Below are 24,737 nucleotides of genomic sequence, written 5' to 3'. Positions count from 1 at the left end.
GGAGGAAGTATGCTAGGTCTGGAAATCACTGAATGGATGCAGAAATGGGATAAAGGAGGCTGGAGCCTTTTTACTTGACTGGCAGGAGGGCTTACAGTAAGATAGTGTCCTACTTGTGACATAAAGGAAGCAGATATTGGAAGCGACTATTGCAGACCAGACAAATACAACCCAGAAAAAATCACAAAAGAAAACAAACAGAAAGCTAACCAGGAATTTCAGCAAGTAGCATAACTATAACTATATATATATATATATTTTTTTAAATGACCATTACAGGTTTCCCTCTCTGTCTGAACGTGGAAGTTTCCTGTGAAACCTTTTGTAAGCCAAAGTGGCTCAAAGCAAAGAAGCAATTACCATTTCATAAAAGTAAAAATCCTCAGCAGATTTCTTTTGGTTATTGAAAATAGGTACTAATGTAGGTCTTTTGTAAAAGCAAAGTGCTTTACTTCTTTTTTAAAAAAAATCTTATACAAACTTTCTAGATACCATTTTAGAACGTCTATTTGGTACTGGTCTATTTTTCCTTCCCATCTATTTGATTTCCCTTCCTTTCTACTGAAACAACTCACTGCATAAGGTGTGTCCTGGGCCCCCTAAACCAACATGTCTTCCTTCGTCCCCAGGCTCAGCCATTGCTTCCCAGCTCCGATTTTCTCAGGCCATATACCTGAATGAGATTCCGGGTAGCATGGTAGCATGGTAGCTTGGTGATCAGCAGATTTCACATTGGAAGCACATGACCAAAGCTCAAATCCTGTTTCTGCTTCCCGTGGGAAGCAGGGACCTTTGAAGAGTTATTTAAACTATCCAAAATCATTTTCTCACCTATAAAATAGGCTATTTGTTGTATCTGTACCCCGAAGTTGTAATGAGCTTTAATGGGATAATTCAGAGCTTTTACGGTAGAGGCCGGCACTGTTCCTCATCCTTCAACCACTCAACAAAGCCAGTTGATTCTACCCCTTGACTAGCTCCTCAATCCATCCTATTCTTTCTGTTTTCACCTTCCACCCCTTTATCTCAGGCTTCCATCATCTCTTATCTGGAGTATTTTACTCAGTTCCATGTGGGTCACTTATCTCCCCCTCCTTCCCCCACCCCGATCAATCCCAGCCCCACAAAGCAGCCAGGTGACAGAGAAATCATGGATCCCTACAACTCTTCATGGAAGCAACTGCCTCCTTAGTAAGGGGTACAAAGTCCTTTGTCCTGCAACCACTTGTTCTTCTTCTGGCTTCTCTCCTTGCTCTACTCCCTTTGTTTGCGATGGTCCTGCAGAACTAAGTCACTGTGACTCTGCAAATATACACGCTCACTCTCTCCTCTAGATCTTGTTCCAATCTTTGGAACATTCCCTGTCCCCTCAACTCCTCCTGCTCCATTTGCCTGGATCTCTTCCCTTTAGGCCCATCTCATGGCACTCACTCTCTACTCCAGCCCCACTGGCCACCCCCAAGTCTTCAAAGATGCCTTGGTCTTTCCCACAACAGGTCCTATGGACATGCTCTTCACTCTATCTGGAAAATTCATCTATCTCTCCCCCTTTTTTTTTTTTAAGATTTTATTTATTTATTTGACAGAGAGACAGCCAGCGAGAGAGGGAACCCAAGCAGGGGGAGTGGGAGAGGAAGAAGCAGACTCCTAGTGGAGAAGCCTGATGTGGGGCTCGATCCTGGAATGCTGGGATCACTCCCTGAGCCGAAGGCAGACACTTAATGACTGCGCCACCCAGGAACCCCTATCTCTCCCTTTTTGATTCATTCATTTCTGCCAACTAATTTCACATAATAAATGCCTTAAACTTATTAGCTCAAATACCCTTTGCACAGAGAAGTCCCCTCTGATGAACTTGTTAGATGGAAGTCCTCCTGGCAAACTGTACTTCCCTCCATTAACACCTACCACAATTGGGGATAATATGTTTGTGTAATTATTTGGTTTAAAAATATCTTTGATCAGGTCCCCCCTGTTAAGATAAGAATTCAAGGGCAAGTGTTTGATTTGGGGAATGATCCAGGAAGCACCAAGAGGAAGTAGGGAAGTGAGACCAGGAAAGGAAGGAAACAGGTTCATGAACAGGCAGGTTATCCTGTGGGCGGTTGGGACCGCGTCCTGCACGGGAATTCTATGGGACGTGCCCCAGAGTTGTCCCACTCAAGGGGAGTGAAGGCAAGTATTCATTACTTTATCCTGTCCATCACTGGTTGGGGACCGCTTCCAAGTTGGCTGCACAGGACAAGCATCCTGTTGAGACAAGAAAAATCCCTAAGGCAGGGTGCCCTAGCGTTCACAAGGAGAGGCCATTGGTGAATGAAGAGGGACAGGGGTGGGGATTAGACAACTTCAGCCTCCACAACCCGTGCTCCACTGGACTCTGAGCCCTGCAGCCCCGCTTCCTCACGTGTCAGCTCTAGAGCAGCCCACCTAACAGGAATACAATATGAGTCACAGGTACGTGTGTAACTTGAAATTTTTGAGAAGCAATGTTTAAAAAAAAAAAAAAAAACTAAGAGAAACAGGCACCATTAATTTTAACTCTATAGTTTGTTGAACCCATTTAGCCAAAGTGTTGCATTTCAACATGTAATCAATACAGAAATTGTTAATGAGATATTGTACATTGTTTGGGGCTGTCCTTAAAAGTGGATGTGGATTTGACCTTCATAGCACATCTCAATTTGGACATGCCACACTTCCACAGGTGTGATTTCTGCACTTACAAATTATTTTTGTGTAACATGAATTTTGTGTTGAAATTTATTCTGGTATAATAATGTCAAATACCTATTAAGTAAACATTGGGTTAAACGAAACCATTACTGGAATTCTACAGTTTTTAAAGAAAGATAAAACACATATATTACCCTGCTGTTTTTATAGTTGTTAATAAGCTTAGGAGGAGGAGTCCCGTTTTATCATCCATAAGATGGTAATTTGAATGAGGGCACTTTTTATAAAAAGTTCATATTGAATCATGGAAAACCCACACCTTGCCTTTATCCTAAACTTCAAAATTCCAAAACAGCATGGTAAAATTTCTATTTTCACCACTTAAAATAGCATGTTTCAACATTGAAGGAACAACTACATTAAAGGGGGGAAATGGTAGAAACACAAAGACTAAGGCTTTTACTTCCCACAACCGTGTGGGATTGCCTGCAATCAAGCCTACATGTACTGAACTGTGCCCTCCCCGAGAGACACCTGCTCTCAACACATGCACATTCTCCAGCACTGGCTTCCCAGAGAGCCACAAGAGCAAAGCAAGTAGAGAACTGAAGCGCTTGCCTAGATATTCCTCATTTAAGTCAGCTCAGATGACCGATATTATTCAGATCTACATAGGTAAGATAAAATCTCTTTTTCTCTGAATAATTGCCTCCAGCCTCAATTTCACCTTGAGCGAGTGACAGAGGAAGATAGGGCTGATGAAACCACTCTCTCCAGCTTTCTTCCATCAACTCCCAAAGGGAAAGGCTTTTGTTTTCCTCATAGCCTAGTTTATTTCCTCTCCGCCATCTTGAACTTCCTAGGTGCTCACCAAACATTAATTGATGGCAAAGATATCAAGCAGCTCTTGAATTTATTATGCAATGATTCTCTATTCAAAGAACATCTTTATATCCTTTCTGTTCTTCGACAAAAAAGTGAAACAGTGTTTCAGCTTGCCAGTTCTGTTTTAACATCTGCAGAGAGCACAGTGTGTGCCGGTGTTAAACAAATGTGTAGGCACACCAGTTATCTTGATTTAGAAGCATAAATGACAATAGAGAGAGAGAGTTTTTAGAAGGAAATTTAACCTTAGGGCTCAAAGTTAATAGAAAGTGCAGTTGTTGTTTTGTTTGAGAGAGAGTGAGAGAGAAAAGAAATCCCACTGTAATGCTATTATGCTAAGTTTATTTTGGTCATAATTTTCCCAGTTATGGAGTAGACACAAGCTTATGTGCACACCTGAAAACCAGTGTAATTTATGGTCAATTCACCAATGTAGGTCAACTGGTAGAATAACCGTAAGTATCAGCATAAGTTGATTTGTAGCCTCAGTTGCACCGTGAAGTCATCGGAAGACTTTGGGAAAGCGGCTTAATTCCCATTTGTTTGTTTCCTAATCTTTTTTAAAAAGGCCACATTAATGTATTTCTTATTATTGTCATTCCTTAATGGTTATTGATTATATGCAGGATGCTTTGTATCTCTGCGAGGCATTGCAACTTCCCCCGGGAAGACTGTGCTAATGAATAGTGTTTGTAAAGTACTTGGAAATCCTTGGATTAAAAGCTAACCATATCAGGGTAGAAGTATTTGTATTAACACGCCATATGGGAGAACCATATGTTATCTATTAAGAGGGTGTGTGTGATATTGAAAATAGCTCTCTGGTGCATTGCCTTGTGCTATTTTTATACAGTTATGTCATGGCACGTTTTGGTACGCCAGGGTCATCCCTTCGTTGTGGAAATTCAGTCATTCAGCAGGTTTTGGTTGAGTATCTTATTGAACACTTGACACTCCACTTACCATCATACAAAATAGATGGAGGCAACAGTTTCACACTACAGTCTCATGCATTTCCTTTCATTGAACTTGTGTTACACTTGGGTCTCCCTTAACAGACATATCTGCTCTAAAAATAACATGTTCAGTTATTTCCTCTTCCCTCTATATGGGCAAGTATGCTGTTTTGGGACATTCTTAGAAAAAAAATAGGACTGGGGCACTTGGGTAGTTCAGTCGGTTAAGCATATGACTCCTGATTTCGGCTCGGGTTATGATCTCATGGATCATGGGGGGATCAAGCCCCGTCTTGGGCTCCGCACTCAGTGAGGAGTCTGCTTCTCTCCTCCCTCTCTCTCTGCCCCTCTGCATGTGATCACTCTCTGTCTTTAAAATAAATAAATAAATCTTTAAGAAAAGAAAGAAAGAAATAGGACCAAGATGATTGTCTTCTCTGCTCTATAACTGAAGACCAACCATGGATCTTACACAGCCTCTGTGAATGAGGCATGGTTATAATAGTATTTATTTCGAATAGAATTGGTACTGGCAGCCAGGAAAGCAAGCGTTTCCCCAGATGGGCTATGTGTGCTCCACCACCTTCCCAGGAGGGGCTAAGTTATTAGTCTGGGTAACTGACCTGTAACAAGTTCTACACATAACCTCCACTGGCCTGAGGAAGGGGTTCCTTCTCTAAGGTGACTTCTCCAGTAAGAAGATAAAATGGTAACGGGTATAGCCTGGGTTCTCTGTCTTGGCCACCTTTCTTCAAAAATGCTGCCCTACATGATGTATGAACCTCAGATTTTATAAGTGACCTGATGATCTTGGAGGAGGAGATAATTTCCCCCCCTTTTTTCCAGTTAATATGCAAAGCCAGGTCAGGAAAGAGCATACTTCATTATTTCACAAATATTTATTGCACACCTATCAGGTGTTCATTCTAGGTACTTAGGGGACCTCAGGCAATGAAGCAAACAAACTTGCTTGCGTTGGTGGAGCTTACCTTCAAGTGAGGGTAGATATACATAGACAATGAATAGAATACCTACCTACATTATATATTAGAAGATGGTGGGTCCAGATAAGGAAGACGGAGGGTGTAGGGGTGGGGAGATGTTGTAATTTTAAGTGGAGTATTCAGCATAGACCCCATTGAAAAGGAGGCATTTTGGGCCAAGACTTGAAGGACCTGGAAGCACTTCAGGCAGAGGGGACAGGCAATAGAAAGACTAGGGGAGGAGAGACCCTAGGAGGGACAGCCAGTATGGCTGGAGCAGAGTGCATGGGAGGCTTTGAGAAGAATGTCAGCGTAGGAAAACCACAGTGGTCTCCACCACACACAGCCTTGTTGCCTTTGAGCAACATATGAGCAGGGGAATCATATGATCTTTGAAAACAAACTGTCTGGCCTCTAGGTTGAGAACAGGTCTGGAGGACAAGAGCTGAAGCCATTGTCACAACCCAGGAGGGGCCGGGAAAAGAGGCCAGACTGGGTGGTGGTGAGAGGAGATGAACTCTAGCTACCTGTGCTCCCTACACATCACCACGTTGGATTTTTAGGAAACATTACTTGTGATCAAAGACACGACATTTCAAAACAAATCCACAATTTTAATGAGGTCCAAGCAGAGGCTCAGATAAATAACATACCATTTTATGTTGAGAACTGAAATCCAGTTCAAGCAAAATGATTAATAGTAATTACTGCTTAAAGGAAAATGAAGTTTCTTTTTTAATCCCTCGACAAACATTGATGGAGCCCCAACGAATTTAGGCACTGTGCCGGGTGCTGAGGACACCACAGCAAGAGTAAGGGCCTCCCTCTCAGAGAGGACTTACAGCTTCGCCACCGAGGGTCAGAAGAGGTCACAGGAATCTGTAAGGAAGAGAGAACTCAGGCTTTGGCATAATCTGGACCCGAGTTTAAGGCCTAGCTCTGCCACTCTTTGTGGGACTTCAGGAAAGTTACTTGCCTTCCCACGACCTTGATTTCTTCATCTGTAAAAATGGAGATAAAAGTCTAACTCGGTAGAGCTCCTATGGGATTCGCAGTAATAGGTGTGAGGTGCCTAAGAGTCTAAGCGCCTGGTGCCCAGGAGGCACTTGGAACAGCAGCTACCACTCGTGTTAGATGGCGAGGACTCAGCTGGACATCTCTTTTTATCTGCATTGAAAGATGCATGTGAAGCTCTTCATTAGAATAATGAGGCAGCCAATGTAGGAACTTAACTTTTCTTATACTCATCTATTAAAATTGACTAATTGGCTGATGACACCTCCAGAACAACGTTTAAGTGTTTGGAACCAAGCATCCCTCCCATCCTCCTTTCTTTCCTTTCTAAAGCCTTCAAGTAGGACTGAGCAAGTAGGCACTCACACAGGAGGGGGTTCAGGGGGAGGTGACAAACATCTGGCACAGAGCTTAGGCAAGGTCAGGAGGGCATCTCGGTCTTAGGTTGAAGGAGACTGAACAGACGTGACAACAAAATGCAGTGTGCGATCCTAGAAAAATATGAAAGATCTTATTAGAAAATTGGCAAAACTTGAATGTGGTCTGTGGTTTAGAGAGCAGGAATGTCATCAGGGCTAATCTCCTGGTCTTGATGGTTGCATTGCGGTCATGGAGGAGAATGTCCTTGTCTGTACAAAATATATACTAAAGTATTCAGGGCTCATGGAGGTGATTATGTCTGCAACTCACTCTCAATAGGTTCAGAAAAGAAAAGAAAAAAGAAAAGAAAAGCATAGAGTAGAATAGAATAGAAAAGAAAATTCTTTGTACTGTTCTTATAACTTTCTATTATTTAAAATTATTCCAAAATAAAAATATCTTTGGCATTAAAAAAAATAAGTTTAGAGTTGTAGTATGTGCTTACCTAGCTTAAATGTCAGGCAAGCTCAATTCTTAATGTTCTTAGTGAATCTGCATGACAATATAGTTTAACTCTTTAACTATTATTATATTATTGTTTTTTTCCACATTTTTGCTGACCCATAATTTATCTTACCCAGACAAATATCAGTTATGTTTCCAGGGAGGGAATAGTGGGCTCTGCCATCAGCTGACTCGCAAAACCCTGCTGCCACCCCTTGCTAGCTGTAGGGTCTTAGGCAAATTACTTAATATCTCTGTGTCTCAGTTTCCATATCTGTGAAATGTGGATAATAATAATACCAGAGGCACCCGGGTGGTTCAGTCAGTTAAGCATCTGCCTTCAGCTCAGGGCGTGATCCCGGCGGTCCGGGATCAAGCCCCATATCTGGCTCCTCACTCAGTGGGGAGTCTGCTTCTCTCTCTGCCCCTCCCCCTGCTCATCCTCTCTCTCTCTCTCTCAAATAAATAAAATCTTTAAAAAAAAATAGTAATAATACCAAACTTACTGGATTGCTATGAGAATTAAATTTTATGGCCTATGCAAAGTACTTAGACACTGAGCAGAACATAGCCAGTATCCAATAAATATTAGCTGGTATTAACTAGTATTATGCTGCTACTCACATTGCTCTATTAAATAAGACATAAGTATAATTGATGGAAGGGCCTACTTTTTGAGATCATTCCTCCCTTATATAAGGTAAGGTTATTTTTCATGTGTGTATATTCTAGAGAATGTGGGAATATGTGAGATGAAAATGTTAGCCTAGTGGCAAAATATAAAATTAAAAACTGAATTCTCTATAAATAAAAGAGGTTGAGCCTTCCTGACCTGAGAAAAATAAATATACCATTTGTATTAATTAGCTGTTGTCATGATAATACTGGGTAACAAATGACCCCGAAATACGGTCCCTTACAACAAAAATATTTATTCTCATGCTTACAGGTGTATGAGTTGACTGTCATTCAGCTGAGGTAGGCTGAGTTCCACTGGGCAGTTCTGTTTCAAGCTGTGACTTGCCTGGGCTTGGTCCAGATCGAACCTTGTCTGCTCCACGTATCTCTCATCCTCTTTAAACCAGTAGCTATATGGCCATCTTCTTGTCATGGCAAATGTCAGGGGCACAGGCACCAAGTCCAATTATGCATCACAGTTAAGCCTTTTGCTCACATTACGTCCACTAATATCTCATTAACCAAATCAGGTAACTTGGTTAAATCCAACATCAGTGGGTTGGGATGTATTCTCTGCCCACAGTGGGAGAACACTAACTGTATAATCCATTACCAGGGACTGAGGAATTGGGACCAATTCTAATCTGCAAACCACTGCATTTCAGTGGCATATGCTCCCCCCGTGCCTGGAAATGTTGGCACCTCTATTAATAAGAGTATTAATACGTGAACAGGCAGCACACATCGAGGTGTTTCCCCAATAGCAAGAATGGATTTGCTCGGATGTACTTCCCCTTTCTCTTTCCGTGCACAGTTCACCAAAAGAAGGACATATCAAGATAGCAATCTGTGGCCATGACATTGAGAGTTCGCCCTGTACATCTCTCTCATATAGGAATAAGCATGAATTACATTCTCGTCATCATCGAACAAATGATGCAGCCCTACTGCCTCCGTGAATTCAGTTCACAGAAGGAGTCTCTTATTTTTATTTCTTTTTTTTTTAAGATTTATTTATTTATTTATTTATTTGACAGAGAGAGACAGCCAGCAAGAGAGGGAACACAAGCAGGGGGAGTGGGAGAGGAAGAAGCAGGCTCCCAGCAGAGGAGCCTGATGTGGGGCTCGATCCCAGCCTGATGTGGGCCTCGATCCCAGAACGCTGGGATCACGCCCTGAGCCGAAGGCAGACGCTTAACGACTGTGCCACCCAGGCTCCCGTTTCTATAAAATTCCTGAAATATCCTTGCATATAATACATGCTCAATAAATATGGGTTGAAAGAATGAAGAACAGGATACAAACACTGGGGAAACCAAACTTATGCAACAACTAGAATGCTCACAGGTTACCGTGCTTTTTGGCATGAGAAAAGTGTTATGTGACTCCCACCGTGAATGCTATAGCAATTTATTATCTGAAATAAATATGTGATCTTAAAGGCGTACTAACTATGAGAATTTAGCTTCTGCGTGACATTTTTTAAGCTAACAAAATTGCCTGTCACTTCCCTATATTTCTTCACATTTATTGTAAGCCTTTTAAATCCCTTCTAAAAACCACAAGTTTATATTCACCACTCTACTTAACTTTTTATTGTTTATGGGCTTCTTGTGAAGATAGCTAGACAGACAAGGCTGCTGAAAAGGAAAGCTTGTCCTTATCAAATAAATACTTACCGGTAACTGCGTAATGGGATTTTTCCCCCCTACCAGTGGAAGACCACTGTTTCAGGAAGAACCCAGTCATTTGAGGCATTTTAAATGGATGGAAAGTTATAAGCCAGCCAAAATGTCCTTCTGAAAGAGTGAAATGAATGTTAATCTAATTGCCAGAGAACGCCTGCTTAGAAAGCGAGACTTCTACACTGGCTCCCCCTGCTGGCTCCAAGGAGGCACTGTCTGGAGGTGGAGGAAAGCGATGTACCTAAAACTTGTCATCTGAGGGCACGTTACTCAAATGGCAAATCCAGCATTCTTCTAGAATGCACTTACTCAGTATTAAACATGCCAACTGTTTCTTGAGTTTTCTTCGTAAGGGCAGAAATACCGCAACTGTATCCTGCAGTCAAGGCTCAAAGTAGGAACCAGGAGCATACCGCTCGGGTGGCTGTGTCAGCGAGTGCGACAGCATGCATATGCAGAAGGGTAAAAACCCAGTCGCGCTACCTTAGGAAAACAGTCAGACTGGTTCTTATTGCTGTAAAGCTGGACTTGGGGGCCTGACTGGAAATGTCTTTCTCATGCATTTCGAACTGCTGGAACCAACTCCTTGCCTTCCTGTCACTTAATTGTCTCTTTCCCTTCTTATCTTCCTCTCGCCACAAGAAGGCTTTTTACTCTCTTGGAGACGTGGTAACCAGACTAATTTTAAAGGCAGCCTGTCACTGCGGACTTCAGACCTATTGTGAAATCTCTGTTAAAAAGACTGTCTGCTGGGGGAGACAGCAAAGCTGGCCGATTTCTCTTGCTTGATGCCGACTCCATTTGGTGGGAGGAAGGGGGAAAATTCTGACCCATGTTTTTAACACATCCTGTAGCACCCACTTAGCCTTGTTAAGGGAGCAAGAGCAGCAAGGGTGGCTGTTTCCTTCCTAGAGCAAAAGCCGGTGCTGTCGTCTGCTTGGAGAACTAGAACAGAGCAAATGTCAGACCATTAAGCCGTACCGTCAATAAGCCACTTAGAACATCGGACGTAGGTAGCTGCAGAGCTGCTGTGGGTCCTCGTGTTACAAGTTAGACTGTATCCCCAGGACAAATAGCGCAGGTGTTGGGCAGAGGGAATTGTATGCATACTTATGTATTCAATGGTAGCATTTCTTCCCCACTTTAGAATGCCACTCTTACGTATATGTGTAAGTATGTATGTATGTATTTATCTATGTCACTCTATTATAAACTTTTACTTTCATTCAAGTCAATCCCAAATGTTTTCCCACCTGCAACTCTCTTCACTCGGTTCTTTTACAGAGCTCCTTGGTGAAATGTTTCCCCATTGCTCGTCAGGCTCTTGTTTGAGCTCTCCTGTTTGAGTCCTCCTCTAGGGAGGATTCCCCATCCTCTTGCCTCTGGATTAAGAGCTGGTGGTAGTAACGGATGGTGGGTCAAGGCACTCAGGCCAAGCAAGGTTGAGTGATCTGAGCCTGGTGATGGGTCAAAACTTTTCAGAGGGCTCAGCTGGGTGATTCTTCAGCTCCTTGTGGCATTGGCTGAGGCCGTGGTTTGGCTGCATGCGGCGGGCAGCTGGGCTGGGCTGGAAGGTGCAGGACTCACCCACGTGTCTGACCCCTCGGTGCTTCGCCACATGTGCCTCTCCCTTGGGAGGCTAGCCTGAGCGTCTCTACAACATGGTGACTGGCTTCCTAGAGGGAGAAAGTAGAAACTGCTTGGCCTCAGGGTCCCAGAACATCATTTCGACATTTCATTGATCTAGTCACGGAACCAGTCCGGATTCGAGGAGAGGAGAGATAGATTCCACTTCTTGAGAGACAAAGGATCTGTGGCCATCTTTAACCCATAGTAATATATGCCAGTCACTTCTGCTTCTCTGTTTTCTGTATTCGATATGCTTTATGTTTTGTTCCTGTGTCTTTATATAAATTTTTCTTTTTTAAAAATTTTCTGAACAAGGAGATTTGGAAACTCTCCCAGCAATGAGATAGAAAATCCTGCCTTTATTTGCCTTTGAAAAGTTTATTTTTTTTCTACCCATAAATCCACCGGTATATATTACACATTTTAAGCCAAAAGAAAATGTTACCTAGCTTCTAGTATACGGCTACCACTGCACCTACCCGGGGGTTTGTTTTTCAAGGTGTTGTGTACTATGGTGTACACTTGACCAGCCTTGTCTGTTCAAGACAAATAGCACAGCATAGCATAGATGTGTCAGCCTGTCACGCGTAAGTTAGGTAAAGATAGATATTTTTTGCAACATAGATCAAACAGGAAAAGCAGCCATAGAAACTTAATCAAGCAGATTTCCTTACGCGGTGCATATTGCTTGAGTCAAGGGAGAGAAGCAGACTCGAATTAAGATCAGTACTACATTTTGGGAAATGCTGTGCAAGGAGAGAAATGTTGTAGGAGTGCTGACTGAATTTTGTTTACTGTGGTACAACATTTCATCAAGCAAATGAGGTGAGAAGGGGCAAGTATAAATGCACCTATTTATGTAGGGAATTTCTCTGTGTCATGCCCCTGATTCATCTCTCTGCCTTGCTTTGGGACTCATGCTACATTGGTTACAATTAATTTCAGTGCTGCATATTAGCCATAAAGAGATATTTCATAAATTGACTTGATGTATTTTCCCCCCTCTGTGGTTTTCTTAAAGATGAGAATGGTCCAGAGGAAAAACAAAGTACAGAAGAAACGGAAGGGCAGAGCCAAGGAGCAGGTGGGCTCAGATTTCTTTTGAGGAGTCTCCTAGGCCTCATCCACAGAGGTGAACAAGAACTTTACTCAACTGTTGTTTTCCAGACATGCTTATACCTTTTCACCGGTTGACTGCAGTATTCATTTAGGTCTCCCTCAGGAAGCCACCAATCCCCCCGGCTGCAGGTGACAGCGCTTCCAGTCAGAAGCGCACATTCTCACTCCTCATTCACCAACTCCATTTTTCTTCTGCTTAACAACACTTCACTTAGAAATGCTCTCAGAATGATGGGCAGAGGTTGGAAGTGCCAACTCAGAACTTGGCTACCTCGGGACAGGTCAAAATTAGCAGATTTCATTTGGGAGGGGAATGAAATGCAAAATGTTTAAAGGAAATAAATAAGAGGCTTCCCCTCCGTGAGGAGTAGAATGTTCTCTACTGCTTTGCATTACACCTTGAAGAGCTGTGTTTCCGGTTGTTTCTTTACACGTGGTAGGAGACAGTGTCATGGAAACCAGTTACCTTACAACCAGACCTAAAGTGAGATCCGAAGCCTTCCTGACATCTTCTCTGCTCCCTAAGAATAGATGTGTCCATCGAATGTTTACAGAGTCTCTCCTATAGATTCTGAATGGAACATCTTGAAATGCAGTAGCACTGAAGGCTCAGAAGAGATGGTCACCACCTCTAGCTTCTCATCTCTTCTTACCCATCTTTGTCCTCGGGCACGCTCTCCTGTAACAGACTGATAGGCACAGTTCTGCCGTTATCAACACCACCACCCAAATCGAAATATCCCTCTTCCCTTTAGCCTCCAAGTCCTAACGAGCCCCACAGAGGGGCATTTGTGAAACAGTGGGCTCCGTCTGCTGTGTGCCAGGCACGTCCTAAGCCGTGTGCTGAACTCTTGGAAATCAACCAGGTAGTGTGATAAGTTTTTCCCTGAAAACTTCCTACATTAACCTTGGAACTTGTCCTAGAGAAGTGGAATCTTTTATTATTAACCTGGAAGATGGAATGGAGGAAGCCCAATCAGAGAAAGCACTGAAGCAAGGCAGCGAGGACCTTGTGTAGCTGCCGCTGGGTCAGCCGGCTCCCTTGGCCGAAACGTAGTCCTTGCGATGAAATGAATTTCTGATCCAGCGGACTATTGTCACCCGCCACCCCCCACCCCAGCTCCCGACCCACACATCATTATGCGCCCTGGCAGATGAGTCTTCTGTGAGAAGCTGTTTTCACTGTTTGCCGCTGACGAGTATTAGTCAACTAACTGCTGACAGCTGAGGCCATTCTCTGAATGGTGAGATTTCACAGGTTTTATTCACTCAACTGTGCTGTCCCCAACTATCTTTATCAGCATAGATTTTTTTCCCACCCTTGTTCACACACACACACGCACGCACACGCACACACACACACAGGTGCACACATTTGCCTGTGTTTTGTTTATTCATCCCTTTTTTAGCTAGTAAGTTGAGAACAGGCAGTTTCTTTTTGGATTTGGGATCACCTGTCAGCAGAGAGTGGTAGGGTTTCAGTCCTCAAGGTAAAGAATAGTCCTGAATGCACCCCTGAGGGGCTCCTCTTACTCTTCCAAGTGAGCCCACTGGCTGGCCCAAGTCATGGCAGGATTCATCTCTGATCTTGGCTGTTGTCCATATACATGGTTATGTCTGCTCTGGCTCATTTCATAGCCTCCCTAATCTAAGTGCAGAAAAATCAAAGGTGAGGTCCAGGTCCTTAAAGCCCTCTTGACCTGCTGTTGTTCTTCCAAAATATAAATACCTCCTTTCCGTTCAATATGATTTCCAACTTCAATTTTGATTATGTAACTGCAGGCTTCTTCCACATCATGAAAAACACACAATCTCAAACCAGCACGGTCTTGACTGCTGTCAGGATCAAGTCAAATCGAAGTCGTAGATACTATTCCTCAAATAGTCATTTAACAAATACATATCAAGGGTCTATGTGACTCAGGCACTGTTCTGGGCACTGGGATACAGCAGCAAACCATAAAGACAATATCCCTGCCTCCATGAAGCTTGTATTCTGGTGGGGCTGGCGGAGGGTGGGGGGTGAAATTCAGAAATAAACAGTAAACACAAACGTAGAAGATGGCAACAAATGCCTTGTGGCGAAATGAGGTCGGTCGAAGGAACACTGGGAAGGCAACTTCCCATCGGCTGGATTTGGGAAGGACTCCCCGAGGAAGGGATATTAAATAAAGTCTCAATGAGCATCTCCTCATTGGTGGAAGAGAATTCTAGATGGGGGGACCAGATGATGAAAATGTCTCAAGACCAATGTTAGCATGTGGGAGAAAGACGGTCAGAGTGGCTGGAGCATGGCACATTAGGGAGAATATGGGGTAAGATTTGGTTAAAAAAAATCATAGGACCAGACAATGTCTGACTGTATAAGATTTGATTTTATTAGAACTACAAAGAGAAGCCAGTGGAAGTTTTGAAGTTTTAATGAGCTCATTTTGCCTGTGAGTAAAAGTGGGTCATGAGAACCAGAGTGAGACCAGCTAGAAGGCTATAGCAGGAAGAAATGATGGCAGTTTCTGGAAACAGAGACAAAATGGATTGATGTGTCATATTCCAGACATAAAGATAACAGGGTGTGCTGATGGATTTGGATGTGGCATATGGGGGAAAGAGGAATCCAGAATAAGTCCCAGATTTTTAGCATCAAGAACTTTGGGGATGATGGTGCCACTTGCTGATATTTGGAAGACTGGCCACCAGGCACAGTGTTTGTTGAGAAAGTTAATAGTTCAGTTTTTTCCATGGTAAATTTGAGAGGACTCTTAGCTATATGGGATGTCAAGAAGCTAGCTAGTTAGATAGATGATTCTGGAGAGATGTGGACTGAGATACAGGTTTGAGATTCACATGGTATATAAATGAGATTTAAAATCATGGTTCTGAAAAAAAAACTTAAAAAAAATAAAACCATGGTTCTGGGTGAGATTCACTAGAAAGTGCATATAAATAAAGAAAACAATGTGCTTGAGACATCAGGACATCCATATAGGTGGCAACAGAAGAGAGAAAGAGAACGTTTCAGAAAGAACAGAGTTAAGACTCTGTGAAATACTACTGAGAAATCAAGTAAGATGAGAAAAGAGAGACGACCATTGGATTTGGCAAAGGGAAGTCATTGGCATCTTTCCTCAGAGGATTCTCGGAGGGGTATTGGAGCCAATGGAGTGGGTTATGGAGAGACTATGAAGTGAGGAAGTACAGAACAGTAACACAGACAGCTCTTTTAGGGAGTTGTACCATGAAAGGAAGGGCAAATGGGAAGATGTAACACCAAGCAAAGGTTACTACTCTTTTGTTTGTTCATTTGTTGTTTTTTTTTTATAGGAGATTGTCACCTACCAAAAGAAAGTGATTTATTCTGTTCAGTTAATCCCCTACTAAAAATGTTATTCTGTCTTCCAATAGAGACATGACCTGCAAGTAATAGTCATATGCATTAAGAATGAAAGAAATGAAAGAATGAAATGAAAGAATGAAAGAGATGCTAGAATCTATACATTTGTCTTCAAATGTTAGTTGTCATGGGTGTGTGAGTTCTCTTGAGTTCCATAACCTTGTTACATGTTCCATATACATGAAGAATGTATATTCCTTTTTAATTCCTTCTTCAGTGGTCAAATATTAACCATTCCAAATGATTTTGATAATCCTTCATATATTAAATTCACTATTTTAATGTTAGTGAGTTAATTATCTATTATCCTCGAAGCTAGATATGAGTGGAGTCATCATGGTGCTTATGATACTGAGAGGAAAGATCAACTGTGATGAGGTTCATTGCCACTGGGAGGGGGACAGGGACCTCCAAGTTCCTTAGTCCCTACTCTGTGCTTGGGTGATGTGAAATCTCCAAATGGCTTTTGGTGCTTTCCTACAAATGATCCCCTTCTCCTGGGCTTCCGCACTGACAGTCATCAGACATGCTCCCTGCAGTTTGACAGCCTGGCATAACAGAGCAGAAGTGCTGTGCTCTGAAAAACCAAACTTTAAAACACACACATAAAAGCACTTTGTAGAAACTTGCAAGGATACGCTTTCACAATCTTTCACTAAAAGAAATGTACCATTCTTCCAGAAGTGGGGGAAAAAGCAAAATGCCAAGGCATAATAAGACCAACGAATAGTGTTCTTCACCAAAAAATAGTTTGTTGTCACTGGGCTCTGGTTTAATGGGAGATTCCTGTCCATTAATTATAAAAGAGAGTCACAAACCCTAGACCCTTTGAAGACCACTCAGTGTATCAGAGCATGAAACAGGTTCATACTTCCTTGGTGGGGTGGGGAGGGATGTGCCACAGGCAGAGAAGCTCCATCTTGACAGTATTAACTCTGAGGCAGTGTTTCTCTTTCTGCTCTATAGATGGTGTCAGTGCTGCAACTGGGCCCAGCCCTGCTTCAGAAGAGGCCGTTGAATTCTGTAAAGATGAAGGTATGAGAACACATACTACATCTAAAAATCACAAAGTCATAGAAGTCCTTTTGGACTTTGTTCATATGAGAAAGTGAAGCAGTGAGCAAACTGTCTAATTCTCTTTAAGCACCTCTATTTCCAACACAATCAAATATCATGCCCACTCTGTTTTATTCCATATCTGCCCTTTCAGAGTCTAGATATACATTTATATTTGTTCCTCTGAAAAGTGACTGTTTATTAAGTAAGAAAAATAATCAAAGAAATTATGTTCAAGGCAGATGCTTACTTGAAACACCAGAATTAGGCAGGTCTGCTGTTTACAACTACTCATTAGGAATAAGTTCAGAGGAGTGGCATTTGGGAACCACCTACCAGGGGACTCCATTATCCAGACATAATAAGAAAGAAAAAATGTTGAAAGGAATCTATAGAAATAAATCTTTGGCCGGAGCATCATCCCTCATTCTATGAACAGTTACTATGAGAAAATGTTGCAGAACCAGGTATCCCTAGAAGAAGAAAAAGTGAAAATTGTAATTAGGCTCTAGGAAAAAAGTTGAGGGAGAAATAGTGGGGACATTCATGTGCAGATGATAGAGCTTACAAAAATTATCTAAAGGAAAATGTAATAGTCCTTTCTTTTCTTTCACCCTGATTAACCATGCCCAAACAAAAAGGTAATATTATTTTGTATGTCATTGATAGCAATTAAAAATCCCTCTATAGGCTATATTGTTGTATTTATACAAATGGATATCTGGTAAACCCATGCAATCTACTAGGAGCTTTTAGATAAATATGCTGAATGCATTTGTTTCAGTTTGGAGTGATGTGAACATAGATCTATACTTGACATTGATACTTGCTATTCCTTGAATCAGTATTTAGAAAATCAAAGTCTTCTTATAATTTTAATACTCAGCTGTTAGCATAATTCATTTCACTTCATGTTGTCCGGTAAATGGGTTTTCCTAAATGAGGTGTCCTGCATAATGAGAGTACTTGCTAACATTGTGAACTCTGGGGCTAGGTGGTTGAAGTTTAAATCCTGTCTCTGCCACTCAAAATTGGTGTGACCTTTGACAAGTAACTCAAGGAATTGACAAGTAATGACAAGTAATTAACCTCTTTGTGCTTTAGTCTTTTCCTCTGTGGAGTGAAGACAATAATAGTATCTACCTTGAGAAATACCATATACATGTCAATTGCTCAAACTTTTCACCTGGCATGTGTACAGATTAGGCCCCCCAAAGACAGACTCTGCGATGCAGATTAGGAAACAAACATTTTTAGGGAGAGCTCTTGGAATCAAACCTGTGAAAGAGAGAGGGTCAAAGCAGAACTGGGTAGAGAGGGAAGTTGAACTGAAAGGCATTATTAACAGAAGCCACAGCAGGTCTGAAGATAGCATGACCCTGAGATGTCTCATCTGGGGTGAAAGAGTCAGGTCAGTAAGACCCTTCATTGATAAGTCACCTGATACTGGGTGCCTTGGGAAGGAGGTGTGGCCTTCAGTAAGGCAGAGGTCTTCCACTGAGGTAATCCTGGAAGCCTGAGATGAATGAGGGCTGCCTGCACCTGGGAGAATAAATTCTTCATTCCTAAAGGGGGAACTGGGTTGCCCAATGAGCAAATACCACACTGTAATTTTCGGTGGTCCTTTTTTTGATCATTGCCACTTTTTAAATGAATCCCTTAGCACTTCCCTTCATATTACTCAGATATGTGTTCTTACATCCCTGGTTTTAAAGCCATTTGGTATATCTAAAAATGTAATAACGTAGATATCCACATAGGTTCTGATAAGAAACCCCAGGTCATCTTAGAGAGAGAAATAAACCTGACTCAGTCACAGTGGAAAGGCAGAAAGTTGTGTTCATCTTAGGCAAATAATTTTGGACATTCCAGTCATTTAGCTTGTGATTAAACATTTTTTAATGTCCTGAAGTTGAATGGCAGAGTTTAGGAAACAAGAGATAATCTAATTTAAGTACTTCAAGCTGAGATTTTTCCTGTTGAGCTGTTTGGTTTGGAGATATTACACCTTTGTAGAAACACACTGTTTGTGATGTTTCTTGATGCTTTTAGGATCTCACACCATTAATTGCTCATGCCAGGATCAATTTCTCAGAATACTCTTAGGATTTTTTTTTTTTTTTTTTGGCATAAAACTTTTAATGGTGGTGACTCCAAGTTCTGCCACATATCACAAATGTAATTCCCTATTAAGATTAAATGTGAAGTTTTAAGGATTTTACTGAAATAAATTGTTAATATCCATTAACCTCTTGATGTTGGGGAAGGAAACATGTTTTCAAATCCACTTTAACATGTAATCCAGTTTCAATTAAAAATAGAACATGTAAGATAGGATTTTTGCCTTTTCCTTCTGAAATAGCATATACAGGACACTCCTGTTTTTGATTGATTATCAGTCAGTTCAAAGCTTAGACCAAGTGTCTAATGCATGTGGAACTGGCATCTTGACTGACATATACAGAGCTTAGAACAAAAAAGAAATGAATTTGCCATTGAAATCCTCCGAGACTGAGATCAAGTTGAGATTAGAAGGCAGTCATATGGGCTGAAGATTCATTTCAGGCATTCACCATTATTAGTTCTCATGCAGAAATAGATCTCCTTCTTGGTGGCACCTGGACTATTTATGAGCTCTATGGTTATAAGATCGCTTATCAAAATGCTTATTACACTCTCCAGTTTAAATGGAAGAACATTCTTGCTGACCAAACGACCTGAAGGAGCCCTTGCTTTCTTGCTTTTGCTTCCAGACTTTGATCTTGTCCCAGCATCTTCTTGGGTTTGGGAATCACTGATATTATGGACTGACCTTCTCTCTCTCTCTCTCTCTCTCTCTCTCTCCCTCCCTCCAAAATAATTCCCAGAGATTTTGAGACTCGCCAGTTATTTCTCACTTTTCTTGTTGATTGGCTGGATTTACATTTATAACTTTGGTTCTCTCAGGAAATTAGTGTCTTCTAAACTGCGAGGACTGAAAAACAAGCCAACAAAAAGTGAGCTGGCTAATGTCACTTGGTTTGGGATGTTAGATTTTTAAAAAATTAAAATAGGTAAGTGAAATTTGAAGAATTTCAAGAGCCAGCGATTTTGTTCAAATGTTCTAGACATATTTCCCACTGGGTACCGAGAATGGATGTTTATTGCACATTTACCCCACATAACTGCGAACAATGCACACCGCTAACAGAAGGAGGTACAACTGATTGGCTGTTGGATCAAGAGCTAGATTGTGCACTACAGACTGAAGGCACCTGTTCCCAATGACTCATTACAGACCTCGGGTGGGCAGGAGTTGAGTTGGGAGGCTGAGATATGAGGAGGAGGAATGTTGATGAATAATTCATCCGCAGGGTGGCTGCATGCCAAGGATGCCACAGCCAGGACTGAATTGAAATGAACTCCAAGGTAAAGCTGGCCTGAGAAAATATCTGTAGGTTCATAGGAGTTCTGAAGTTATTTAAAAAATAGGCATGCACTTGTCTATTGAGGGATTTCTTTCTCTACTGGTAAAAATACTCTATTTATTTAATGGCGGTTTATACTTTAAATCCTTAAAAACAAACCTGAGAGTACAAATGTTAAGGCTTGTAAACCAACAAATGAAGAGGCATTCAGATGAAGGGGACTGTAAACACAGGAATAAAATTTATGCCAGGAATATCAAGTGCTCTGGTTGAAACTGCTGCAAAGTTTTTATTTTTCTTATTATTATTATCACTATTATTTAAGATCTAGTCATTCTCCTTAATTCAAGGAGAACTCTCTGTTCTAGTTGTCTCAACACTCTTAATAGCTCATCCTTACCCAGAGCCAAGGCCAAAGCACTCTCCTGGAGGAAAAAAAAAAAAAAAAGTGCTGTTTCAACACATCCCAATTCTCCTATCTTATTATTTAATCAGTACCTAATTTGAATTTGAAGGTCAACTAGACTAAATCATATGCTCATTAATATTAAAAGAAAAATCAATTAATACTCAGGTGCATGCACACCCAAGCTTGTATTCCTTTGGAGCTCTGTAAGTCACAGTATTGCTGTTTTGGTGTTCATGAAGGGCGGTGTCACCTGGCAAAGAATTTCTTAACCGTTAATCTTGCGGCAGACGCCCTAGAGGTCATAATTTCTGTAGAATAAGAGCAAAGCTAGAACAGGAGTCAGCCCTGCAAGGAGAACAAAGAGAAAGGATGAAGTTATGTATGAGGAAGCAGACTCGGGCATGTACAAAAGATGAGCATACATGCTCCCAGCCGTGGGTCCCTGTAAGCCTGGCCAAATGATGTCGGCTCCAGCTGGCTCTGGCCATGTCTCTCTTCCTTGTGTACATTGTTGCAGAGAAAGAAAACATTGTACCACCCATGAAATTCCTCTCAGGCTTCTGCAGCCTAATTTTTTTTCAGTCTTTTTTCTATTCTTGGTGTCTGCCATCCCCCTAAGGGTCCTCACCACTACTCATCATGGTGGGACAAAGCTGTCCCCTGTCCTGGATCTGCATTGGTAGAGTGTCTGGATACACTGTAACGCCTGAGTTATCACTCTTGGATTTTAAGAGTCTGAAGTGTGGCATCAAAGTCACTGCCCTCTGGCAGCTCAGTGAAGGGGAAAGAACTAAGATGTATGGAGTGTCTCTGGCACTCAATGTTTTACATTTATGTGCAATGTATTCTTCATTTCACAAAAGGGTAACCTAAGACTCATACGCAAGAGAAAAAGGTGTATGTGTGTAGGGGGAAGAGGAGAACAACTTTATTACTGTTTACTCCCAGCTGATATTTAAATGATATTTACATTTAGATAATCCCCCAAAAGATAGTATTTTATTCTATTTTTAATATAACAATTATTCATTTTTTCTGCCTATAAGAATAATGCATATTTATTGTAAAATATTTTTAAATGCAGGAAAATATAAAAGGGAAAAGCCTATGACCGTTTTCCCTTTAAGGAGTAAATTATGAAAAAATGTCCGTGCACCGTGAATATTTTCCTGTGTCTTTAAATATTCCTCAAAGGCATGATTTTTATTGGAGGCATAATATTTCATCATATGGTTGTCTGACAATTTACATAGCCAGTGTTCTAATGTTAGATTATTTTGTTATTTACAGTTTTCTCTCTATTATAAATAATAAGGAAATGCAGTCCACACATTTTAAATAAATCTCTGTATTTCTTTGATCAGTTCCTCAGGATAAATTCCTGATTTTTTTTATTTACTAGGGAAAAGGTTAAAATATTTTTATTGCTTACATTTATTTTCTTATTTTAACAGTAATGGGTATATATTATATGAAAAAAAATAAGCAAAGGAAGAAATGAAAAATATCATCTCCATAATCTCAATCCCAGAAATAAACATATATAATATACTGGTATATAAACTTGCAGTCTGTTTATAAAGTGCTGCAGACAGATAGATAGATAGATGATAGATAGATAGATTTTTAAGGTATTATTTATTTATTTTAGAGAGAGAGAGCTAGCACAAGCAGGGGGAGAAGGGGAGAGAGAGGGAAAGATAATCACAATTTCACTCCTCATTGAGCCCAGTGCAGGGCTCGAGCTCATGACCCTGAGATCATGACCTGAGCCGAAACCAAGAGCCAGATGCTCAAGTGACTGAGCCACCCAGATGCCTGAAACTGTCTTTAAAATATAACATAGATTGTGAAATTATTTCCATGTCTTTTGATAGTCTAACATCACTTAATTGTACATTCTAGTGAATGAATGTTTGTAAGTTACTTACCTTTCTCCATTTGAGTCATTCCTTTGTTTTCAGTTTTAAATTCTCTCCTGGCCAGGAATATTCTTTAACTTTGTAAATGTTCATGATCATTTCTGTATCCAGTAATGTAAAAAAGAATCCAGTATATGGAAATGCATGCAAATCTTTGTCTTTTCTACAATGAATAGAGTTTATTCCTCTTTTGATTATTTAAATAATGTATATTTATTGTAAAAAATTCAAATAATGAAAGACAGTATAAGGAATAGAATTATTAAAACATAAGCAATCACAACACCCTGAGATTACTACCATTCACATTTCGAGGACCATCCATCCTTTCATGTATGACTTTCTGGGTATAGGCACCCATATAAAATTTTACATAAATTGATCAGATAATGTGTGATTTTAGTGCAATTTCCCCCTTTTTATTGTTTGCTGACTTCCCACATTCCAGTTATTCACTGAGTAAAATATACTGATTAAGTATATTTAAATATATATATTTTTAATAATAATTTTTTATTTTGTTATGATAGTCATCATACAGTATATCCTTAGTTTTTGATGTAAAGTTCCATGATTCATTATTTGTGTATAACACCCAGTGCACCATGCAATACGTGCCCTCCTTACTACCCATCACCAGCCTATCCCATTCCCCCACCCCCCTCCCCTCTGAAGCCCTCAGTTTGTTTCTCAGAGTCCATAGTCTCTCATGCTTCATTCTTGAGCAGGATGGTTCTTAGCTTCCAAGTGTTTTAATTTCTTCCAAATTTTTCCTGTGATTGAGTTCCAGTTTCAAAACATTATGGTCTGAGAATATGCAGGGAATAATCTCAGTCTTTTGGTATTGGCTGAGACCTGTTTTGTGACCAGTATATGGTCTATTCTGGAGAAAGTTCCATGTACATTCAAAAAGAATGAGTATTCTTTTGTTCTGGGGTGCAGTGTTCTGTATGTATCTATGAGGTCCATCTGGTCTAGTATGTCATTCAAAGCTCTTGTTTCTTTGTTGATTTTCTGCTTAGGTGATCTGTCTATTGCTGAGAGTGGAGTGTTGAGGTCCCCCACTATTAACGTATTATTATCTCTATGTCTCTTTATTCCGGTTAAGAGTTGGCTTGTGTATCTAGCTGCTCCCCTGTTGGGGGCATAGATATTTATAATTGTCATATCCACTTGTTGGATACATCCTTTAAGAATAATATAGTGTCCTTCTGTATCTCTAACTATAGTCTTTAGTTTAAAATCTAATCTGTCTGATATGAGAATTGTTACCCCAGCTTTCTTTTGAAGTCCATTGGCATGAAAAATGGTTTTCCATCCTTTCACTTTCAGTCTGGATGTATCTTTGGGTTCAAGATGAGTCTCTTGTAGACAGCAAATGGATGGGTCATGTCTTTTTATCTGATCTGCAACCCTGTGGCGTTTTATGGGAGCATTTAGGCCACTCACATGGCCTAATTATTGAGAGATATGATTTTAATGATGTCATGTTGCCTGTGAAGTCTTTGTTTCTACAGATTGTAAATTTCTGTTCTGTATCACTCTTGGGGCCTTTTTACTTTTATAGAACACCCCTTAATATCTCATGTAGGGCTGGTTTGGTGGTTATGAATTCCTTCAGTTTCTGCCAATCTTGGAAGGTACTTATCTCTCCATCAATTCTGAATGACAGCCTTGCGGGATGAAGGATCCTTGGCTGCATGTTCTTCTCAGATAGAGCTTTGAAAATACTCTGCCAACCCTCTGTAGACAGGTCTGACATCATTCTAATATTTTTCCCTCTGTACGTGAGGATTTTCTTCCCCCTGGCCACTTTCAATACTGTATCCTTGGATCTAATATTTGCAAATTGCACTATGATGTGACATGGTGTAGGCCTGTTCTCATTGATCTTGGGAGGGGTCCTCTCTGCCTCTTGGACAGGAATGCTTGTTTCCTTTGCCAGATTAGGGAAGTTCTCAGCTACAATTTGTTCAAATATCTCTTCTAGACCTCTCTCTTTCTCCACCCCTTCAGGGATGCTGATGATTCTGACACTGGAACATTTCATTGAGTCAGTAATC

The 24,737-nt window shown here is 40.9% G+C and overlaps 1 protein-coding gene across 3 annotated transcripts in view; it reads left to right on the top strand.

Moving 5' to 3' along the window:
* Positions 1-24,737, top strand: part of MACROD2 (mono-ADP ribosylhydrolase 2) — a 1,912,358-nt gene that overhangs the window by 1,763,121 nt on the left and 124,500 nt on the right. For 2 of the 3 annotated variants that reach the window (XM_040637967.1, XM_040637966.1), the window contains exons 12-13: positions 12,392-12,454; positions 16,847-16,915. In XM_040637967.1, coding sequence (XP_040493901.1) covers positions 12,392-12,454; positions 16,847-16,915 — 132 coding nt within the window. The remainder of the gene's footprint in view (positions 1-12,391; positions 12,455-16,846; positions 16,916-24,737) is intronic. The other variant, XM_040637968.1, reaches the window with a different exon arrangement.

The sequence above is a fragment of the Ursus maritimus genome, unplaced genomic scaffold (assembly GCF_017311325.1).
Source record: "Ursus maritimus isolate PB19 unplaced genomic scaffold, ASM1731132v1 scaffold_22, whole genome shotgun sequence".
Lineage (NCBI taxonomy): Eukaryota > Metazoa > Chordata > Mammalia > Carnivora > Ursidae > Ursus > Ursus maritimus.
Note: the sequence above shows the minus strand (reverse complement) of the source record. Positions and strands in the feature narration are given on the sequence as shown.